The 20,076-nt window shown below is 43.9% G+C and overlaps 1 protein-coding gene across 1 annotated transcript; it reads right to left on the reverse strand.

Moving 5' to 3' along the window:
* Positions 1-379: 379 nt before the first annotated feature.
* On the reverse strand, positions 380-19,634 carry LOC133378917 (zinc finger protein 354C-like). The gene is made up of 5 exons (XM_061613529.1): positions 19,563-19,634; positions 16,203-16,291; positions 15,069-15,195; positions 2,929-3,348; positions 380-387 (listed from the first exon to the last, which is right to left on the reverse strand). Exons 2-5 carry the CDS (start codon positions 16,215-16,217, stop codon positions 380-382), a joined length of 570 nt encoding a protein of 189 aa, XP_061469513.1. The 5' UTR covers positions 16,218-16,291; positions 19,563-19,634.
* Between the last annotated feature and the right edge of the window lie 442 nt (positions 19,635-20,076).

Raw genomic sequence — 20,076 nt, forward strand, 5'->3', positions numbered from 1 at the left:
TGTCATCGTCAAGTTCCTTTAACACTATTAATCAATCTCTGTTACAAAAAAGTAAACCAAATAGCTAACTGGTTAAATTATATCTCTGTTCCAAAAGGGAATATGAAGATCCCTAGAGTCATCACGACTTCGTGTTTTCTTGTGTCTTTATGCCACCATCAGGTCTGGCGCATGTTCTTTGATCACAAAATCTAGCAGCCACTTTTTCCACCTGGGCAGAGCCACCAAAGTTATTGTGGCTCTACACTTCTGCACTTGTTTTCAACCACACTTCTTTGAAGCGTTGTATTCTTGCATCTGCTGCAGATGGATGATATCTCCTGTATCCTTGTTTCCTTGTCTCACAGACATTCACCTGAAAACATCTGACTGAAAACATTTAGAACACTAAAAGGACAGAGGTCAATTCAGGGAAAAGGTCAAGCCCTTATCCCCTTAGCTTATGCTATTAACTATTCTTACTTATCCTAAACTAGAAATGATTATAAATAACTATAAACTATAAACACCTAAAACTAGCCATAGATGATGATTAACAAGCATTACATTCAGTTAGACATACAGTATATACCTTTGCTCAAGCATAAACTCCTTAATTCCAAAGCTCTCAAGTTCTAAAAATACTAACAATACTTCCTTTGGAAAGATTTACTTTAAATACATCAGCAGAATTTCATGCATTTCAGTTTATGAATGATAGGAGCATGATAACATCAAAGAGGATTCACAGCACATTAATGAATCTTGGGAAAGGGAGAAATGAGGATCACAATATGCAAATAAGTATTACTTGGCAAACAAAAATAGAATATGGATATGTAAACTTAACTCTACTCAGAAGAACAAAGTGCAGCTTAGCTATTACAATGAATGTTAACTAAACCAACAAAAAGCAAAAATCAAGACAATAATGTACATAAACACTAGAGTAACAAAATCCATTAACTTGTTTATGAGTGACAGTTCCAGCCCCAAAACACTGACTTATAGAACAATCACAAACACCCTCAAAATGGAAGAAAAAAGACAAGCAAGGCTGCAAAGGCCTCAGAACAACCAAAAATCTAGTAGAAATACAGTAGGACCCCACTTTTTGGCAGTCTGCTTTTCAGCGTTCCACTAATACAAAGGCTTTCAATTTATTTATTTATTTATATACCATCCCATAGCCAAAGCTCTCTGGGCGGTTTACAGTAACTAAAAACATTAAAAACAAATATACAAATTTAAAACACATCTTTTAAAAACAATTTAAAACACAATTTAAAAATTTTAAACAATTTAAAAACGCATGCTAAAATGCCTGGGAGAAGAGGAAAGTCTTGACCTGGCACCGAAAAGATAACAGTATTGGCGCCAGGTGCACCTCATCAGGGAGATGATTCCATAATTTGGGGGCCACCACTGAGAAGGCCCTCTCCAATTAGAGTAAAGCCCCACTCATACAGCGCTTGTTCCACTTTTTGGGCATTTTTCGGGTGTCAGGCGCCATTATATTGATGGAGTTCTGCTTTTCAGCGGGTTTTGCTTTTAGGCGGGGGTCTGAAACGTAACCCGCCATATGAGTGGGGCCCTACTGTACCTGGAGTTGAACCAAAAATAAATTTCAGGAAAAAAGTGGTAACTTATTGTGAGAAAGAAGAAAGAACATCACAAGAACTACTATTTTGGAACTGGGACCTAAGTTTGATTCCCCGTCCCTGTCCCTGTGTAATTTTTTTTTCCAGGGTAAACCTGTGGGCAGGGACTGTCTGACTTTAATTGATTTAACGTAAGCCACCCTGGGAGTCTTTTTTGCTGAATAGAAGGGACCAAATGGTATAAAGAAATAAACAATTAATAGTTTGAGTTCTAACACTGCATGGATCCTATTTTTGGTTCCCATAGAAACCCCAACTTCATTCAAAATTGCCCATTTCCTTCACTGCACTTTTCCTTAATAAATATTAACTTCTGTATTGGTAAATGGAGACAATAGTCAAGAAATCAGAAGAAGGCTAGGACTGGGGAGGGCAGCCATGAGAGAACTAGAAAAGGTCCTCAAATGCAAAGATGTATCACTGAACACCAATGTCTGGATCATTCAGACCATGGTATTCCCGATTCCTATGTATGGATGTGAAAATTGGACAGTGAAAAAAGCGGATAAGAGAAAAATCCACTCATTTGAAATGTGGTGTTGGAGGAGAGCTTTGCACATACCATGGACTGTGAAAAAGACAAATAATTGAGTTAGAACAAATTAAACCAGAACTATCACTAGAAGCTAAAATGATGCAACTGAGGTTATCATATTTTGGACACATAATGAGAAGACATGATTCACTAGAAAAGACAATAATGCTGTGAAAAACAGAAGGGAGTAGAAAAAGAGGAAGGCCAAACAAGAGATGGACTGATTCCATAAAGGAAGCCACAGACCTGAACTTACTAGATCTGAACAGGGTGGTTCATGACTGATGCTCTTGGAGGTCACTTATTCATAGGGTCGCCATAAATCGTAATCGACTTGAAGGCACATAACAACAACAACAAATTGGTAAATGACAGGTCACAGGAGAAACACCTGTAGAAACAGTTTTCCATAATTTTAAGGGCCACCATGCAAGTGTTTATAAGGTTCGACCCCTGTATGAATTATTTGATGTACAGTAAAATATCATTGCTGACTGAAGCTCTTTTCACACTCCAAGCATTTATAAGGTTTGTCCCCTGTATGAGTTATTTGATGTGAAGTAAGAGACCTACTCCGACTGAAGCTCTTTCCACACTCCAAGCATTTATAAGGTTTGTCCCCTGTATGAGTTATTTGATGTGAAGTAAGAGACCTACTCCGACTGAAGCTCTTTCCACACTCCAAGCATTTATAAGGTTTGTCCCCTGTATGAGTTATTTGATGTGAAGTAAGAGACCTACTCCGACTGAAGCTCTTTCCACACTCCAAGCATTTATAAGGTTTGTCCCCAGTATGAATTATTTGATGTGAAGTAAGTTGGTAACGGCGACTGAAGCTCTTTCCACAGTCCAAGCATTTATAAAGTTTGACTCCTGTATGAGTTCTTTGATGCAAAATGAGGGAGCTACTCCGACTGAAACCATTTCCACACTCCAAGCATTTATAAGGTTTGTCCCCTGTATGGATTCTTTGATGCAAAGTAAGATTGCCACGCTGACTGAAGCCCTTTCCACACTCCATGCATTTATAAGGTTTGTCTCCTGTATGAGTTCTTTGATGGACAGTAAGGGAGCTACTGTTACTGAAGCACTTTCCACACTCCAAGCACTTGTAAGGTTTGTCCCCTGTATGACTTCTTTGATGTGCAGTAAGATTGCCATTCTGACTGACCCCTGTATGACACAAATGGATTTTTAAGATCAGCTAAACTGTCCATGCAGCCAGAAAATCAATTAGAGGAAATCTGGAGTCGAAGGAAGATTGTTCCCAGTAGTGGACCAGGTTGTGGGCATATTTGGCTGGGAAGGAGATTTAGGGAATTTGACCTGAAGGCAAAAGCCACTTAGAAACAAGTGTTGGAAACATTCTCTCCTGAGACTTTACAAACTGATCAAGCACAGTTAAGATCCCAAGCTACTATGAGGCTTTAAAGGAATTCTATGGGAATAGTGGCATTGGAAAAGTGTCTCAATGAGAAACTCCGAATTATTGTGGGATGGTGTTCTATAGCCCCCAAAATATAAATTTTTTAAAGATACAAATATCTCAACTAGTGTTCATACAAAGTGAGGCTGAGGGAACTATTTTTCTGTAGGTGGTGGGACCCAATTCCCTACAAGCGCCAAAGAAGAAAATAAACATTTGTGCAGCAACCAAAACTCAATTTCTTCTTGGAGAGAATACGAGTACTTTCAAATAACAAAGAAAATTAGTTTTGTTTTAATGCACCTATGAAAGAGTGAGAGGAAAGACAGGCTGAGTGAGATGAATTATCAACAAGACCTAGCTTAATCACAGAAGATGGAAGATTGGTTAGATGGGAAGGTTCTTAGCAGTCATTTTCAAACTGTGTGCGGCAAGGAAATGAATGAATTGGCTGATTATTTTATTTTCAGAAAACACACGCTGCCTTTTAGGATGACTCATCCTACTAAGATGTATTAGACATAGTTTCAGTCATTTCAGTCTATCATTTTATTATGCACAGCGCTTAGAGAGCTTTGTGACAAAGTGGTCTATCCATCGCCCTTAATAGAAATCATTAAACAAAATCCCAAGCAGCACACAGGAGACCCCTTCATCCTTCTACTTCCATACCAGCTCATTTGGGGAATGGCAAATCTGAGGTGTTTGCTCTTGAAAGGAGTCAATGGGATGACAAGATGCCAAACACCCAAGATTACTCAAATCCTGTCCGGTCTGCATTTCTCAAACAGGTGGCTAGAACTCACCAGCGGGCCTTATAGCCTCAGATCCACAGCCAGCCCACCGCCTCCTCAGTTGCTTGCCAAACCTAAGCAACTCCTTGCATGCTGAGTAAAAGAGTCCCAGATACAGAAAAGTTCAGGGGTGGTGAGAAAGGAAGGAAGGTCTCCTTCCTTTGAGCGGAAAAGGCCCAAAGAGGTGTTGAAGGAAATTAGAAGGTGAGACAAAAAGTCCATGTTTACTATAAAAGAACAAAAAAACTAGGAATGGAAAGGAAAGGGGGAACACCTCAAATTCAACCATCTAGATTTGTGCCAATTTAGCCAGAATGCCCAGAGACAGAGGGGTCCCACCACACATCTGAGCATCTACCTGCTGATCTACCTGCATGCATCAGCCGGAGGGGGGGGGAGAGATCCAGCTTTGGGGGGGAGCGGAGGGATGCGACGAGGCAGAAGAGGTCCTCCACACACACACTTTCTCACACTCTCTTTTGCACACACACATGCCATCCTAGACGTAAACAACAGCGCCAAAACCACAGCTCCGCAGCTAGGCAAGGAGCACCATCGGCCAAACACAGAGAGCGTGACCCGGCTCCAAAAAGATAGATTTGTCTTCGTGAAGGGGCCAGGAAGGAATTTTATGAGCTCCAGCCCTGCTACCCTCTGGGAGTTGTTGGTGTCAATGCAGAAGAGAGAGAATGAAGGGGTGGGGAATGTGATTTTGTTTAAAGGAGTGGGGGAGTAAATGTATTGGGGAAGCAGGAGAAAGAGGGGGGAAAGGAAGGCAAGAGCGCCTGGAAGCTGCTTCATCAACAGCAGGAAACAAAATGATGCCCAGAGACAGTTAAAGAGGCGGGGAAAAGGGAGGATCTATTGGCGAAGAAAATGTGCAGCCAAGAAAAGGCGCTTAAAAGGTAACACATGGTAGAAGTGCACCAAAGCAGATGTGGATTTTAAAAGCATTTTTGGGTTTTTGTCGCATCCATTTAATCCGGAGTTAAAGGCAAAAGCAGCTGAATCTAATCGCGTTGGCAAAAACTTCACGCAAACGGTCCAAATTAAAAGTATCTTGTTTGGTTGTATTATATGTATGTTTATTGTAGTGTGTGATTGATTAAGTGCGTGTGTGTGTGTATGTGAATTTAGTGTGTATTGGTGTGAATGTGTATTGTGTGGGTGTCTGTGACTTGGTGTGTGTGTATATGTGAGTTTTATTTGTTTTAATATGTGCCTGGGAGAGAGTACTATACATCGACCGGGGAGACTTTCGGGGGCCCTGTGACGCCCTTCCCTGGCTCTCCCTGTCAGGTTCCTACCTGCGCGTGGTTACTGCCTGTCACTAGGCACCACCGGGGACTCCACCAGTCCGGACTGTCCTTTTTTATTGTTTCTCTCCCTGCTCTAGCACAGATCTCAACAGATCCCCCTGCTAGGCAACCACCAGTCACGTCCTAATACTAGTATTCCCAGAGACTCTGAATACTGGTATTGTTATTCTCTTCACCGCTGCCACCATTTGTTACAGTTTCCCTTCAGCCTTGGTCATTACCTTACCCTCCCTTCTGGTCTGTGAAACCCCAGCCAAGGATCAGGCCTTTGGTAAACCAAATTAAGTATTTATTAAAGATAACAAAGCTAACAAGATTAACAAGATTTCTTCTTAAGGCACATAAGCATATGGTTTTACTCAATACTAATCTGAACTCCACCCCCCTCCTTCTCTACTCTCTCCTGGCAAACAACTCTCTCAAACCCACCAAACAACCCACTCTTTCTCTTCTCCCCCCAGATTCCACTCTCACTCTTCCTTTTATACGTTCAGCCATTTTAAACACTCAGCCAATCATCTAGCATTCTACTGCCCATTCACTCCCCCTCCTCTTTCACTCCACTTACCATGTATCTTCTAAACAACCAACACTTACCATATATACATTAATATAGGAACATCACATTTCCCCCCCTTAAAACAACGGCAGAGTATTATTCCTGTTCCAGGATTTATACGTCGCGTTAACAAATAAAAGTCTCTATGGGGAAAATGTCTTTCTTTGTTCCTCCGTCTGGTCACGTCACTGCAGTCCCAGCCACTTACCTGGAAAGTCCATCGGCCAGTACATTGTCCTTGCCTTTTATGAACTGGAAGTCCACTTGATAGTCCTGTAGGGCCCAGGACCACCTCTGCAGCATAGTGTTATGGTTTTTCATAGTCTGCAACCATAACAAGGCCCGATGATCCGTAGTCACTGTGAATCTTCGTCCCCACACGTATGGGCACAACTTGTTCAGTCCCCACACGACCGCTAGGCACTCCTTCTGGACCGACGAATAGTTTTTCTACCTCGGCGTCAGCTTGCGACTCAGGTATGCCACTGGATGTCTGGTGCCTTCTCTCTCCTGTAGCAAGACGACTCCCAGCGCCAGGTCCGATGCATCTGTAGCCACGATGAATGGTTTCTCATAGTCTGGTGCTATTAATATGGGTCCTTGGCACAAGGCTTGCTTCAGTAGATCAAAAGCCTTCTGACATTCATCCGTCCATACCACATGCTCAGAACACTTCTTCTTTGTTAACTCATGCAAGGGGGTTGCTATTTCCCCAAAATTTCTCACAAACTTCCTATAAAATCCAGCCACACCCAGAAATGCCCTTACTTGTTTTTTGGTTAAGGGGATCGCCACGCTTGTATTGCCTCCACCTTGCTCCATAAGGGGGTGATTTTCCCACTCCCCACCTTATGTCCTAAATAGATTACTTCCTTTAGTCCAAACTGGCATTTCTTAGCTTTTATTGTGAGGCCTGCTTTTCTTAAGGCCTCCAATACTGTTGTCAGGTGTTGGACATGCTCAGGCACCGACTTGCTAAAAATGGCCACGTCATCGATATAGGCCACTGCAAAATCTGACATGCCTCGCAACACAGTATTGATTAGCCTTTGAAATGAACTTGGTGAGTTCCTTAGTCCCATGGGTAAGGTCACAAACTCATATAACCCATCTGGTGTACTGAAGGCAGTTTTGGCTCTGGATTGCTCGTCTAGTTCCATTTGCCAAAATCCTTTACAGAGATCTAGTGTAGAGATAATGGTTGCTGCCCCCAATAACTCTAACATTGCGTCTACCCTAGGCATAGGATACGCATCTGGGACAGTAATTTTATTGATTAGCCGATAATCAATGCAAAACCTTGTCGTTCCATCTTTTTTCGGAACCAGGACAATACTTGAGGCCCAGGGACTGATGGATTCCCTGATCACTCCTAATTCCAGCATATCTTCCACCTCCTTTTTGATCTCATTCAAAACTTTCCCATTCACACGGTACGGAACAGATCTGATTGGGGCATGATCTCCAGTATCAATGGAATGTATAACTATACTGGTTCGGCCAGGTTTGTTGCTAAAAAGATTCCTATAGGTTTTCAAAACTCTCAGAATCTCTTCTTTTACTTCCTCCTTCACCTCCTCTGACCATTCCACTTGATCTACCCCTCCTTTGTCTTTGCTTTCCTGTACTAAATCTGGAAGTTCAGGCCCACTTCCCTCAGGGAATAAGGTAACTTGCAACACCTGTACATCCCTGGTATGGTAAGGCTTCAACATATTTACATGAACCACTTTGCTTTTGTTTAATTGGTCTGTGGTGATTACATACGTGACTGTGTCAAGCCTTTCTCTGATGGTATATGGTCCTTCCCAGTTAGCCTGTAATTTGTCATGTTTCCTGGGTATGAATGCCATAACCATATCTCCCACATCATACACACGTTCCCTGGCTGTTCTGTCATACCAGTAACGTTGCTTCTCCTGTGCTTGACTCAAATTCTTTTCCACCACCTCCATCATTGATGTTAATTTATTGCGGAATTCCAATACAAAATCTACTACAGATGTTTTGTACTCTCCCAGGGTTCCTTCCCATGAATTTTTTAATAGTTCCAAAGGTCCCCTCACTTTTCTAGTGAACATCAGGGTGAGAAGCCTGTTGACTCCTGAGGGACTTCTCTGTATGCAAATAAGAAGCATCCCAACCGTTCATCCCAGTCTTGTGGGTGATCTTGAACATAGCTTCTGATCATGCCCTTCAAAACGCCATTGAATCTCTCTGTTAACCCATTAGTGGCGGGATGGTAAGTAGTGGTCTTTAGATGTTTTAGACCACAACATTTCCACATACATTGCATCACTTCTCCCATGAATACACTGCCTTGATCCGTCAGCACTTCATGAGGGAAACCCAGCCTCATAAAGATTTTTAATAAAGCCTCTGCCACTACAGGGGCTTCTACAGATCTTAGTGCTTCTGCGTCTGGGTACCTGGTGGCAAAATCCACCACCACCAATAGATATTTCTTGCCATGCCTTGTGGGTTTGGAAAAAGGGCCCACCAAATCTATTCCCACTCTATAAAAGGGTTGTCCAATTATAGGAAGGGGCTTTAAGGGTGCCTTAGTCTTTACTCCACTTTTTCCCACCTTTTGGCATATTCCACAAGATAGACAATGTTGTTTTACATCTTCGGAGATGTTTGGCCAATAATAGTGTGCTGCCAATCTCCTCTTGGTCTTTTTTATTCCCAGATGTCCTGGACATGGGACATCGTGGGCTACCTCTAGCAATCTGGTTCTGTATTTGCTAGGTACTATCAATTGCTTCACTGGTTCACATTCATCCTTTCTCTCAGCGGGCATCCACAGTCTATATAAAATCCCATTCTCACACACAACTTGATTCCTCAGTTTGTCAGTGAAAGGAATCTGTTGGGTCAGAGCTTGTTCCTTTATCTGCTTCAAACTTATATCTTTATGCAGCTCTTCCCTGAATTGATCTGCTTCTTTATTATCAGAGACCACTTGATACAGTTTGTCTCCTTCAGCAGGCCTGCTAGTGGTTGCTATGGCGACCTGAGGCTGGTTAACAGATTCCACCCTGTTTGTTTCAGCCCCCCTTAATATGGCTTCTTTTTCTCTGCCAATTTGCTGTCTGGTCACTACATATATCTTTCCTTGGGCTCCCATTACATCTCTTCCCAGTATTACTGGTTCTTGTTGCTGGGCATTAATGCCTACTTTATATCGGCCCTCTCGGCCTCTCCAAGTCATTTCCACCAGGGCCACAGGCAAACTTTCTGGTTGACCCCTCACTCCTTGGATAGTCACAGTTTCCTGAGGTAATATTACCTCAGATTTTATTAAATCTGGCCTCAGTAATGTCTGAGCGGCACCAGTATCAAGCAATGCCCAATAATTTGCCCCTTGTACACTCACTTCCTCTCTCAGACTTGAATCAAGGTCTGTTACTTCTGTCCAGTTTATCTGGCAGAACTGAACCTTTTTCGCTGTTTCTAAAGCCTTGGGCTCTATTTTCACTGCCCTTGTCTGAGCAGGATTACTAATGGGGTTGGCAACCTCACATTGAAAACGTAGGTGCCCTGGTCTACCACATTTGTAGCATAATTTCTCCTCACTTTTAGGGTACACAGATCCACTCTGGGGTGTCCTGTGCCCTTCAGATTTTACTGGAGGACTCACTCTCTGTGGTACCACATCCCTTCTGCCAGCGTTATATGGTCTGGGTTTAAAATCTCTTGATGTTTTCCCCACCCAGCCAGTTCTGTTGGAGGCAAAGTGATCCGCCATCTCTGCGGCCTCCTGCACCGATGTAGGGGAACGGTCTTTGACCAGGAGCCTTATTTCTGGTGGTAACTGATGGTATAATTGATCCAATATCATGAGGTTTTTCACCTCCTCCACAGACTGAGCTTCTGCACTTGTCAGCCATTTCCCAAATATGTCCATCAGTTTTGCCCCCAGCTCCACGAAAGACCTCCCTGTCTGTATGTGGCAGTTTCTGAAAAGCTTTCTAAAATAATCAGGCCCCAGTCTGAATCTTTTAAACACTGCTTCTTTGAATTCAGCATAGGTGACGGGCCTGTCTGAGGGGAAATATTGGTATACCTCAGCCAATTCCCCTTTAATCAGGTTTGATAAATACTGCATGTATTTATCTTCAGGTAGCCCCCACAACTGAGCTGCCTTTTCAAAGGTTGTGAGATAAATTTGAGGATCTTGACCAGGCTCATAGACAGCAAAGTCCTTTGGAGTAATTTTTATTTTTGCTCCATCTCTGTCTTTCCTTGTCTCCTCAGAGTGAAATTTCTCTCTATCAAATTTTAACTTTTCTACTTGTAATTCAGCATCCAATGCTCGTTGCTTCTCCCTCTCCTCAAACCCCAATCTCATTCTCTCAATTTCCAACTCCCTCTGTTTTTCCTTCTCTGCACCTTCCATCCTCAATCTCTCAGTTTCCAACTCATGCTCCCATCTTAACTTCTCTCTCAAGTACTCTATATAAGCGGGATTGCTTGAGTATCCTTCTGGGGTCTCTTCTCTGACAGGCTGTTTTTGCTGGGCAGTAGCAAATCCTATAAGTGCTACCCTCAATTCATCTACCCCTTTACCCTCGTGAGGTAAATTGAATGTTATGCACTTCTCCACCAGCTCCTCTCTTTTCATTTTTATGTATTCAGCCATGGTGTTTGAGTTCACTCACTCTTTGCCACACACTCTTTGCCAGTCACTCTCACAAGAAATCTTGTTTTGTTATTTCTGTTTGCCACACCACTGTTCTGGATTCTCTAGTATTCGTATCTGGATTCTCTGTTGTTTGTATCCCACCGCTACTGCCACCACGTGTGACGCCCTTCCCTGGCTCTCCCTGTCAGGTTCCTACCTGCGCGTGGCTACTGCCTATCACTAGGCACCACCAGGGACTCCACCAGCCCGGACTGTCCTTTTTTATTGTTTCTCTCCCTGCTCTAGCACAGATCTCAACAGATCCCCCTGCTAGGCAACCACCAGTCACGTCCTAATACTAGTATTCCCAGAGACTCTGAATACTGGTATTGTTATTCTCTTCACCGCTGCCACCATTTGTTACAGTTTCCCTTCAGCCTTGGTCATTACCTTACCCTCCCTTCTGGTCTGTGAAACCCCAGCCAAGGATCAGGCCTTTGGTAAACCAAATTAAGTATTTATTAAAGATAACAAAGCTAACAAGATTAACAAGATTTCTTCTTAAGGCACATAAGCATATGGTTTTACTCAATACTAATCTGAACTCCACCCCCCTCCTTCTCCACTCTCTCCTGGCAAACAACTCTCTAAACCCCACCAAGCAACCCACTCACTTTCATCACCTTTCAGATTCCACTCTCACTCTTCCTTTTATATGTTCAGCCATTTTAAACACTCAGCCAATCATCTAGCATTCTACTGCCCATTCACTCCCCCTCCTCTTTCACTCCACTTACCATGTATCTTCTAAACAACCAACACTTACCATATATACATTAATATAGGAACATCACAGGCCCCAATTAGCGTAGTGACGGGAAATGGGAGGTACGGCGTTGTGAGGAGAACGTGCCAGGTAAGGGGAACTCGTCCCAGACAAGTAGTGTCTGTGACTTGTTCCGGTTCTCCTCACATCCCCAGGACTGCTGGTTGTTCTATCAGTCAGCCTTCGGATCTCCATGTGCTGTTGTTAAATGCCAGGTCGGTTCACCATAAGATCTCCTGGCATGTATAACTGAGACCTGGGTGGGCGATCAGGGAGGCGTTGCTCTTTCCCAGCTCTGCCCACCTGGGTATACGGTTTAGCATCATGGTAGAACCGAAGGACGGAGAGGTGGGGTTGCTGTGGTCTATAGGAGTTCTTTCTCACTCACCAAGCACCCTGTCCAGGTGACGACTGGTTTGGAGCGTCTCCACCTTGTGCTGGGCCAGAGAGACAGACTGGGAATTTTGTTGGTGTACCGCCCGCCCTGCTGCCCAACAAATTCCCTAACTGAGCTGACAGAGGTAGTCTCGGAGGTATTGTTGCGGTCCCCTAGACTATTGGTACTGGGGGACTTCAACGTCCATGCCGAGACTGCTTTATCTGGGGCGGCTCAGGACTTCATGGCCTCCATGACAACCATGGGGCTGTCTCAGGTTGTTACTGGCCCAACGCATGTGTCAGGACATACTCTTGATTTGATCTTCGCCACTGGGCATGGAGATGGTGATCTGGTGGTCGGGGATTTTTCATCTACCCCATTGTCATGGACAGATCACCGCTTGCTGAAGTTTAGGCTCACAGCAACCCTTTCCCTCTGCAAGGGTGGGGGACCTATTAAATTGGTCCGCCCCCGGAGACTAATGGATCCTGAGGGTTTCCAAAGGGCTCTGGGGGATTTTCCAACTGAGAAGACTGGCGCTCCTGTCGAAGCCCTGGTTGGATTGTGGAATACGGAGATGACCCGGGCAGTTGACACGATCGCTCCCATGCGCCCCCTCCTATGTAGAGCTCATACAGCTCCATGGTATACCGTGGAGCTGAGAGTGATGAAGCAAGAGAGGAGGAGGCTTGAGTGCAGATGGAGGCGAACTCCTGACGAATGCAATTATGCTTTGGTAAGTGCCTCTTCTAAGCGGTATATAGTAGCAGTGAGGGCAGCAAAAAAGAGATATTTTGCTGCCACAATTAAGGCATCTCTCTCCCGCCCGGCGGAGCTTTTTAAAATTGTACGAGGGCTTTTACATTCTGGCCCTCGGGATATTATGGATTCATCTGTAGCCCGCTGTGATGAGTTCACGAGGCACTTCCAGGATAAGATCGCATGCATTCGCCGGGACTTAGACTCCAATGTTATGGCAGTGAGATCTAATGAAGCATCCAGAACACGGTCTTGTCCTTATTTATTGGATGAGTTTCAGTCTGTACAGCTTGAGGATGTTGACAAGATCCTTGGACTGGTGCAGGCGACCACATCTGTTCTGGACCCTTGCCCTTCTTGGCTGGTGAAAGCTGGCAGGACCGGAACCGCCGGCTGGGCCAAGGAGATAATAAACGCCTCTTTGAGAAAGGGAGTGGTCCCTGACTGCCTAAAAGGCGATAGTGAGACCGCTCCTGAAGAAACCCTCCTTGGACCCAGATAACCTGAACAACTATAGACCTGTGGCGAATATTCCGTTCTTGGGCAAGGTACTGGAACGGGTGGTTGCCGGCCAGCTCCAGGGGCTCTTGGATGACACTGATTATCTTGATCCATTTCAATCCGGTTTTAGGCCCGGTTTTGGCACCGAAACAGCCTCGGTCGCCCTGTATGATGACCTTTGTCGGGAGAGGGACAGGGGGAGTGTGACTCTGTTGATTCTCCTTGATCTCTCAGCTGCTTTTGATACCATTGACCATGGTATCCTTCTGGGAAGACTCACGGAGTTGGGAGTTGGGGGTACTGCTTGGCAGTGGCTCCGCTCCTACTTGGTGGGTCGTCACCAGAAGGTAGTGCTTGGGGATCATTGCTCGATACCCTGGACTCTCCATTGTGGAGTCCCGCAGGGATCGGTACTGTCCCCCATGCTTTTTAACATCTGCATGAAGCCGCTGGGTGCGGTCATCAGGAGTTTCGGGGTGCGTTGTCATCAGTACGCTGATGACACGCAGCTCTATTTCTCCTTTTCATCCTCTTCAGGTGAGGCTGTTAACGTGCTAAACCGTTGCCTGGCCGCGATAATGGACTGGATGGGAGCTAACAGACTGAAGCTCAATCCAGACAAGACTGAGACGCTGTTGGTGAGTTCCTTCTCTGCTCAGATGGTGGATGTTCATCCTGTTCTTGATGGGGTTACACTCCCCTTGAAAGAACAGGTTCGTAGCTTGGGAGTTCTTTTCGATCCTTCCTTGTCTCTTGAGGCCCAGGTGGCCTCGGTGGCACGGAACGCTTTTTACCATCTTCGATTGGTAGCCCAGCTACGTCCCTATCTGGACAGTGACGACCTCGCCTCAGTTGTTCATGCTCTGGTAACTTCTAGATTGGACTACTGCAACGCGCTCTACGTTGGACTGTCCTTGAAGACAGTTCGGAAACTACAGCTAGTCCAGAATGCAGCGGCCAGATTGTTGACGCGGACCAGAAGGTCCGCTCATATAACACCTGTTCTGGGCCGTCTGCACTGGCTTCCTATTTGTTTCCGGGCTAGATTCAAAGTGCTGGTTTTGACCTATAAAGCCCTACATGGCATGGGACCGCAATACCTGGTGGAATGCCTCTCCCAATATGAACCTACCCGTACACTGCACTCAACATCTAAGGCCCTCCTCCGAGTACCATCCCATCGAGAAGCTCGGAGGGTGGTGACTAGAGCTAGGGCCTTTTCAGTGGTGGCCCCCGAACTGTGGAACAGTCTCCCCGATGAGGTGCGCCTGGCGCCGACACTACTATCTTTTCGGCGCCAGGTGAAACCCTTTTTATACTCCCAGGCATTTTAAAGTGTATTTTAACAGCATTTCTGTATTTTGGACGTTGTTTGGTTCTTTTGTTGTTTGTTTGTTTTGTTTCTTGATCTATTGTATTTATTGTATTTATATATTGTGCTGGTTTTTATCTTTTGTACACCGCCCAGAGAGCCTCCGGGCTTAGGGCGGTATATAAATTAAATTAAATAAATAAATAAATAATAAATAAATAATCTGCAAAAAGCCTCAGATCCAGATTATACCAGCATCTGAACAGGCCCTAGGAGAGGAGAATCCTTGACTAGATGGGCCTTTGGCCTGATCCAGCAGGACTCTTTTTACACTCTCACGTCCAGGGTAAATCCGTCAACACCCTTCCAGTGATCTAAAGGGGATCCTTACCCAGAGAGTTGATCATCTCACGAATCTCCACCATGACCTCCTTGTAAAGAGCTCTCTGGCCTGGATCCAGCAGGACCCATTCCTCCTCGGTGAAATATATGGCCACTTCCTTGAAGGTCACCGGCTCCTGGAAGATGAAAACAAACACCTTCCTCACAAACACTCACAGCCAAGGTGCAGCAATAATCTGTTCTCCACTCATAATCTGAAGAGAAAAGTCTGAAGTGGGGACTTTCCACAAAACACCACGTTGAGACAGCATTTAAGTAGCAGAAAGCACCTTAGGAACTGAAATGTGAACTTGCTGATCTTCAACCAAATATGTGCATTTTGTCCCTGAGATTGCCTCCCATACCTGTTGACTGTTAAGTGGCCAATATAAAATGACTTTTTAAAAAAGGGATCCAAAGAGTATCCAGGAAATGAAGAGAATATTTAGGTTAATATCCCTTTTGAGAAAACTGGTGGATAACATTATAAATGACAGAATTTGAACTTCTTCACACAGCTTGGATATTATAGAGACAAATACAATAATGTATGGTGCAGAGAAACTGGACAGAGACACATTTTTCTCCCTCTCTGATACTATAGTTGAGGCCGTCCGATAAAGCTACATGTTGGCAGCTTCTGGAGACACAAAGGGAAGCACTTCTTCACACAGCGCAGACTTAAACTCTGGAATTCGCTACCACGAATGCAGTAATGGCCACACACTTGGACGGCTTTAGAAGAGGATTAGACAAAGTCATGGAGAAGAAGGCCATCAACAGCTACTAGCCATGAGGGCCATGTAGTATCTCCACTATCGGAGGCAGTATACTACTGAATGCCAGTTACTGGGAATCACTGGGAGAGCGCTGTTGCGCTCAGGATCTTCACAGATGCCTCTGGTTTGCCACTGTGTCTGGAATGGAGTAGATGGGTCTTGGGACTGATCCAGCAGGGCTTTTCTTAGGTAGTGTTCAGTTCAAAGGTTCATGGGAAAAACCAGTGGAATCAACAGCCTCCCACAGAAGGAGCCCCAGAAGCACAAGGGTAAGAGACAAGGCCCCCTGCAACTAGTCCCTCTGGAACAAGGATGGACCCACTCTGGCTGTCCCCAACTTGTCTCCCCAATGATCTTTCCCCTACCTGAGCTGGCTGCATGGTGGCTGTTTCCTCTCCTGGGTAACGGGGGGGGGGGGAGGATCCAGAATGTCACTCTGAAGTCATTTTGCAGCCTGTGAAGGGAGAAAATGTCACCCAATTATTACCTAATTAGTACCCAGCCCTATTTAGCCAATCCCCTCATGTCAAAATTGAACATGAGCTTCTTAAAGCGCCCCAACAGGCGAAAGGGTGGTGACCCAACAGGGCCCGAGAGGCTAAAATAATTCTGGAGAAGTTTATTTTAAATCCATCAGGAGAACATCAGTGAATGCATTTCAGTTTACGAAATATATGAGGATAATCATACCAGAGAGAAATCAACAGCACATTGCACATGAATGAATTTTGGCAGAAGAGAGAAATGAGGTAAAATATATGTAAACAATGATTATACAGAAAAACAAAATAGAGTATGAATATCAAACTTAATATTTAAACTCTGTTAGGAAGAAGACTCTGCACGATTAAAATGAAGGACAACTTAACTGCTGCTGAATGCTACACTGGCACAAGTAAACTCCACCAGCCCTCTAGTTCAAGCTGACTACATTATCTCAGCTGACCAAACTACATGGTCATTTGATGGACAAGAAGAACATCCTTCCTGCATCCTCTTTCATTGCCCTTTACTTGATAGTCTGTATCTCCTCACCCCACTTGGGGGGGGGGAATCCCAGTTGTTCGTGACCTTTCCATCTCACTGCTCAATTGTATACTCAAAATCATCCTTCTTTAAAATTGATTTTTCTTAAAAAAGGATGCAACTCCCCGCCTGACTGCTGCTTCTCCTCCCTTCAGAATGGAACTCATGCCCCCAAAGTCAACCTTATCTCCCTCTCAGCCTGAGATTGTTCTCTTTCCTCCTCCCCACCACATCGCCCCCACAATGTCCCTCTTAAGGTGCTGTCAAGAATTGTGCTCATTCACTAGCTGAGTGCTGAAAGGGCCAAGCTGCTGTTTTCTTCCGCTTTCACAGAAGGCCACCATTTTGAAGAGCTTTTGAAGGGAGGGGGCTTTTTAGTGACTTGAAAGGCAGGGGGCTGATTTTATGAAAGGCGATATGGGCAACAAGGAGAAGCTACCAATTCTTACTCATAGGGTTGCCAGGTTCAATCCCTGAGACTGATCCTGTATCTTTAGGAGAAAAGAAAGTCAGCCAAGTGCAGGTGTTCTTGCAACCCTGTAATGGGAAAGTTCCATCTTGTGGTTTTTCCCATTACAGGGTTGCAAGAACACCTGCACTTGGCTGACTTTCTTTTCTCCTAAAGATACAGGATCAGGATCAGGGATTGAACCTGGCAACTCTACTTGTTCATATTTTCATGGGTATATACATATTGATGGTGGTTTTTCCTGGTCACCAGAAAGATTCACTGAATGGTCAGGCCAAACCATGCACAGTCTTGGGGCATGTGCAAGTTCCAGTAGAACTAGGCTATGCCTTCCAACTGACTAAAAAAAGTTTGTGTTTTAAAGAACTCAAAAGCTTCATCATGCACCTGGCACAAGTGTGGAAGGATAAGTCTTGCCAACTCACTTTCCTCACCACGCTCCTGCACTTTTAATACCCACTTGGCACATCAGAAAGAATGGGATGTTGTTCCCAACCGTTTGCTTGCTCAATGCTTCCTCTGGCAAGCCACTTTCAAAAGCAGGAGGGCAGGGCCACCTGTTTACTTTATTAAATCAAGCAGCAACCTTAATTCTGGGGAGATGGAAACTGAAGAAGGCTGGCAGGAGGGGATTGAAAGAATAACCCCATTATTAAAACATCCAGACTGAACAAAAGAGGGAAACAAGGAACATGAAGGAGCTGCGTTATACCGAGTCAGTCCCGTGGTGAGTCTAGCTCAGGCCTGTCTTCTTAGATATATTCAAACTATTCCACATGCAGATATCAAAAGCTCAGATATAGTCAAATTCCAAGAGAAAGAAGATAAATACAGCACTTTAAAATAAGCAGGGTCGATTGCTACTTACATACATCATTTTATTCCTCACCAGAAATGCAGATAGTCCTGAGGGATACTGAAATCAGGCCCAAAAACAGCAACTTTCAAATCCAATGTAGTTCTCTACATAGAAGGATACCCATCTCCTATTATCGAGAATAATTTCAAAAAAGCAACTAAAAAGAAACGGGAGGAACTCCTAAAAAAATCATCACAAAAAGATTCCACTCGTTTAAACTGTGTGTTAACATTTGACCATATCACCAACAAGTTACAGAATAGTATAAGGAAACATTGGCATATAGTAGAACATCTTAAGGGCTGTCAGGACCCTCCACAGATTTCTTATAAAAGAACTAAGAATCTCAAGGACATCCTGATACATAGTGACTTAAAAGACGTCATCCAATCTAGACAAAGTTTACTCCCAGGTATAACTTCTCCCCTGGGCCATCATCCTTGTGGCCATTGCATTTTTTGTAAAAATACCAGCAAAATGACAGATTTTGTTAATCCAATTCATCAGAAGAAATATCATCTGAGGCACTTTTCCACTTGTAGTACAGATAGAGTTATCTACATTATACAATGTGGATGTAAAAAAAAATGTATATAGGACAGACCACAAGAATGGTAAAAATAAGAATAGGGGAGCATTGGAGTAATTTAAGGAATAATAGAAGAGGGGCACCGCTTGTAGAACATCACAATCAGTGCCCTTACCCTATAACAGAATATAAATTTTGGGTTTTGGAAAAGGTTTATGGTAAAAATATAGACAATTTACTGCGTAGAGAACTACATTGGATTTTAGAATTGGATACCATGATTCCTAATGGATTAAATGAGGAATTCAACCTCCTGCCTTTACTTTGATTTAAAGAAAGAATAGTCAACTCAAATCAGGTGTGATGAACTAATTATCAAGCTGGTTCAATTTATTGTATGTTTCTGAGCTTTATATTTTTGGTTTTGGTTTTGATTCTTTACATGCTAACAGCTATAAGGAAAACAACAGTGAAAGTTGGTCTCTATATGTTGTTGAAGAGTGAATTTCTGTAAGTATATTTTGAGATTATTTTAAGTGAAAAGCAATATTGTTGTAGAAGCATCTCTGAAACTGTTTTTCTTACGCTAAAAATCATTTAAATAAGATGTACATATAATTTTGACTGTGTGTTTAAAATGTCTGAATATTTTTAAAGCAAGTTCAAAAAATCTTTTATGTATTTTAGCTCCTGATGAAGGCTTGAAATCCACAAGCTGAAATGCGTTGAGCTCTTGCATTTCCAAAAGGAACTTTTTTTATAAAGGAATTTTTTTACTATCATGCCTTGGTGCACAGAATAAAGTTTCATCCCTTGAGCATTCTGGTTTTTTGACCTCTTACCTTTCTTTCTCCAGTGAATGCTTCACACTTTTGTTTTGCCAAAAACAGCAAGCTCAGGGGAGGAGGCAGAGGGGACCCAGCAGCAGGGCAGAGCTGGGATCCAGAGGGCAGGATTGCATCCTGAACACTGGCAGTCTGCTGGAGGGAACACTTACATTCTTCCTCCAACATCCCCCTCCTCCCTACCCATCACCCCAAATTGTGCACCTTGATCTTGAGGCTCCCTCCATGCAGCCCCCCTCTGACAGCTCTGCAAGCAAAAAGAGACTCACCCACTCACTCACTTCAGTACTTCTGAGTTGGCATGGCAGGAAAGGGAAGTCCTGTTTTGCAGCCTTCAGTTCCTTATTTGCATGAAAGTTCAAAACACTAAAAAAGAAGTGAACTTGACAGCTTAAGCAACTTCAAACCAAAGTTAACATGTCTCTGAACCCCAGAATATATGTTGGGGTACCCTGTATGATATATCGCTGTGATCGGGGGACTCTCCCCATCAAGATTAACAATAAAGTTT

Source organism: Rhineura floridana, chromosome 3 (assembly GCF_030035675.1).
Source record: "Rhineura floridana isolate rRhiFlo1 chromosome 3, rRhiFlo1.hap2, whole genome shotgun sequence".
Lineage (NCBI taxonomy): Eukaryota > Metazoa > Chordata > Lepidosauria > Squamata > Rhineuridae > Rhineura > Rhineura floridana.

What these genes read in the sequence shown, in the direction of transcription:
- LOC133378917 (XM_061613529.1), bottom strand. An exon ending in TGAGATGATCAACTCTCTGG is followed by an intron (nt 3,349 to 15,068) that starts GTAAGGATCCCC and finishes TGTGTCATACAG; the next exon opens with GGGTCAGTCAGAATGGCAAT.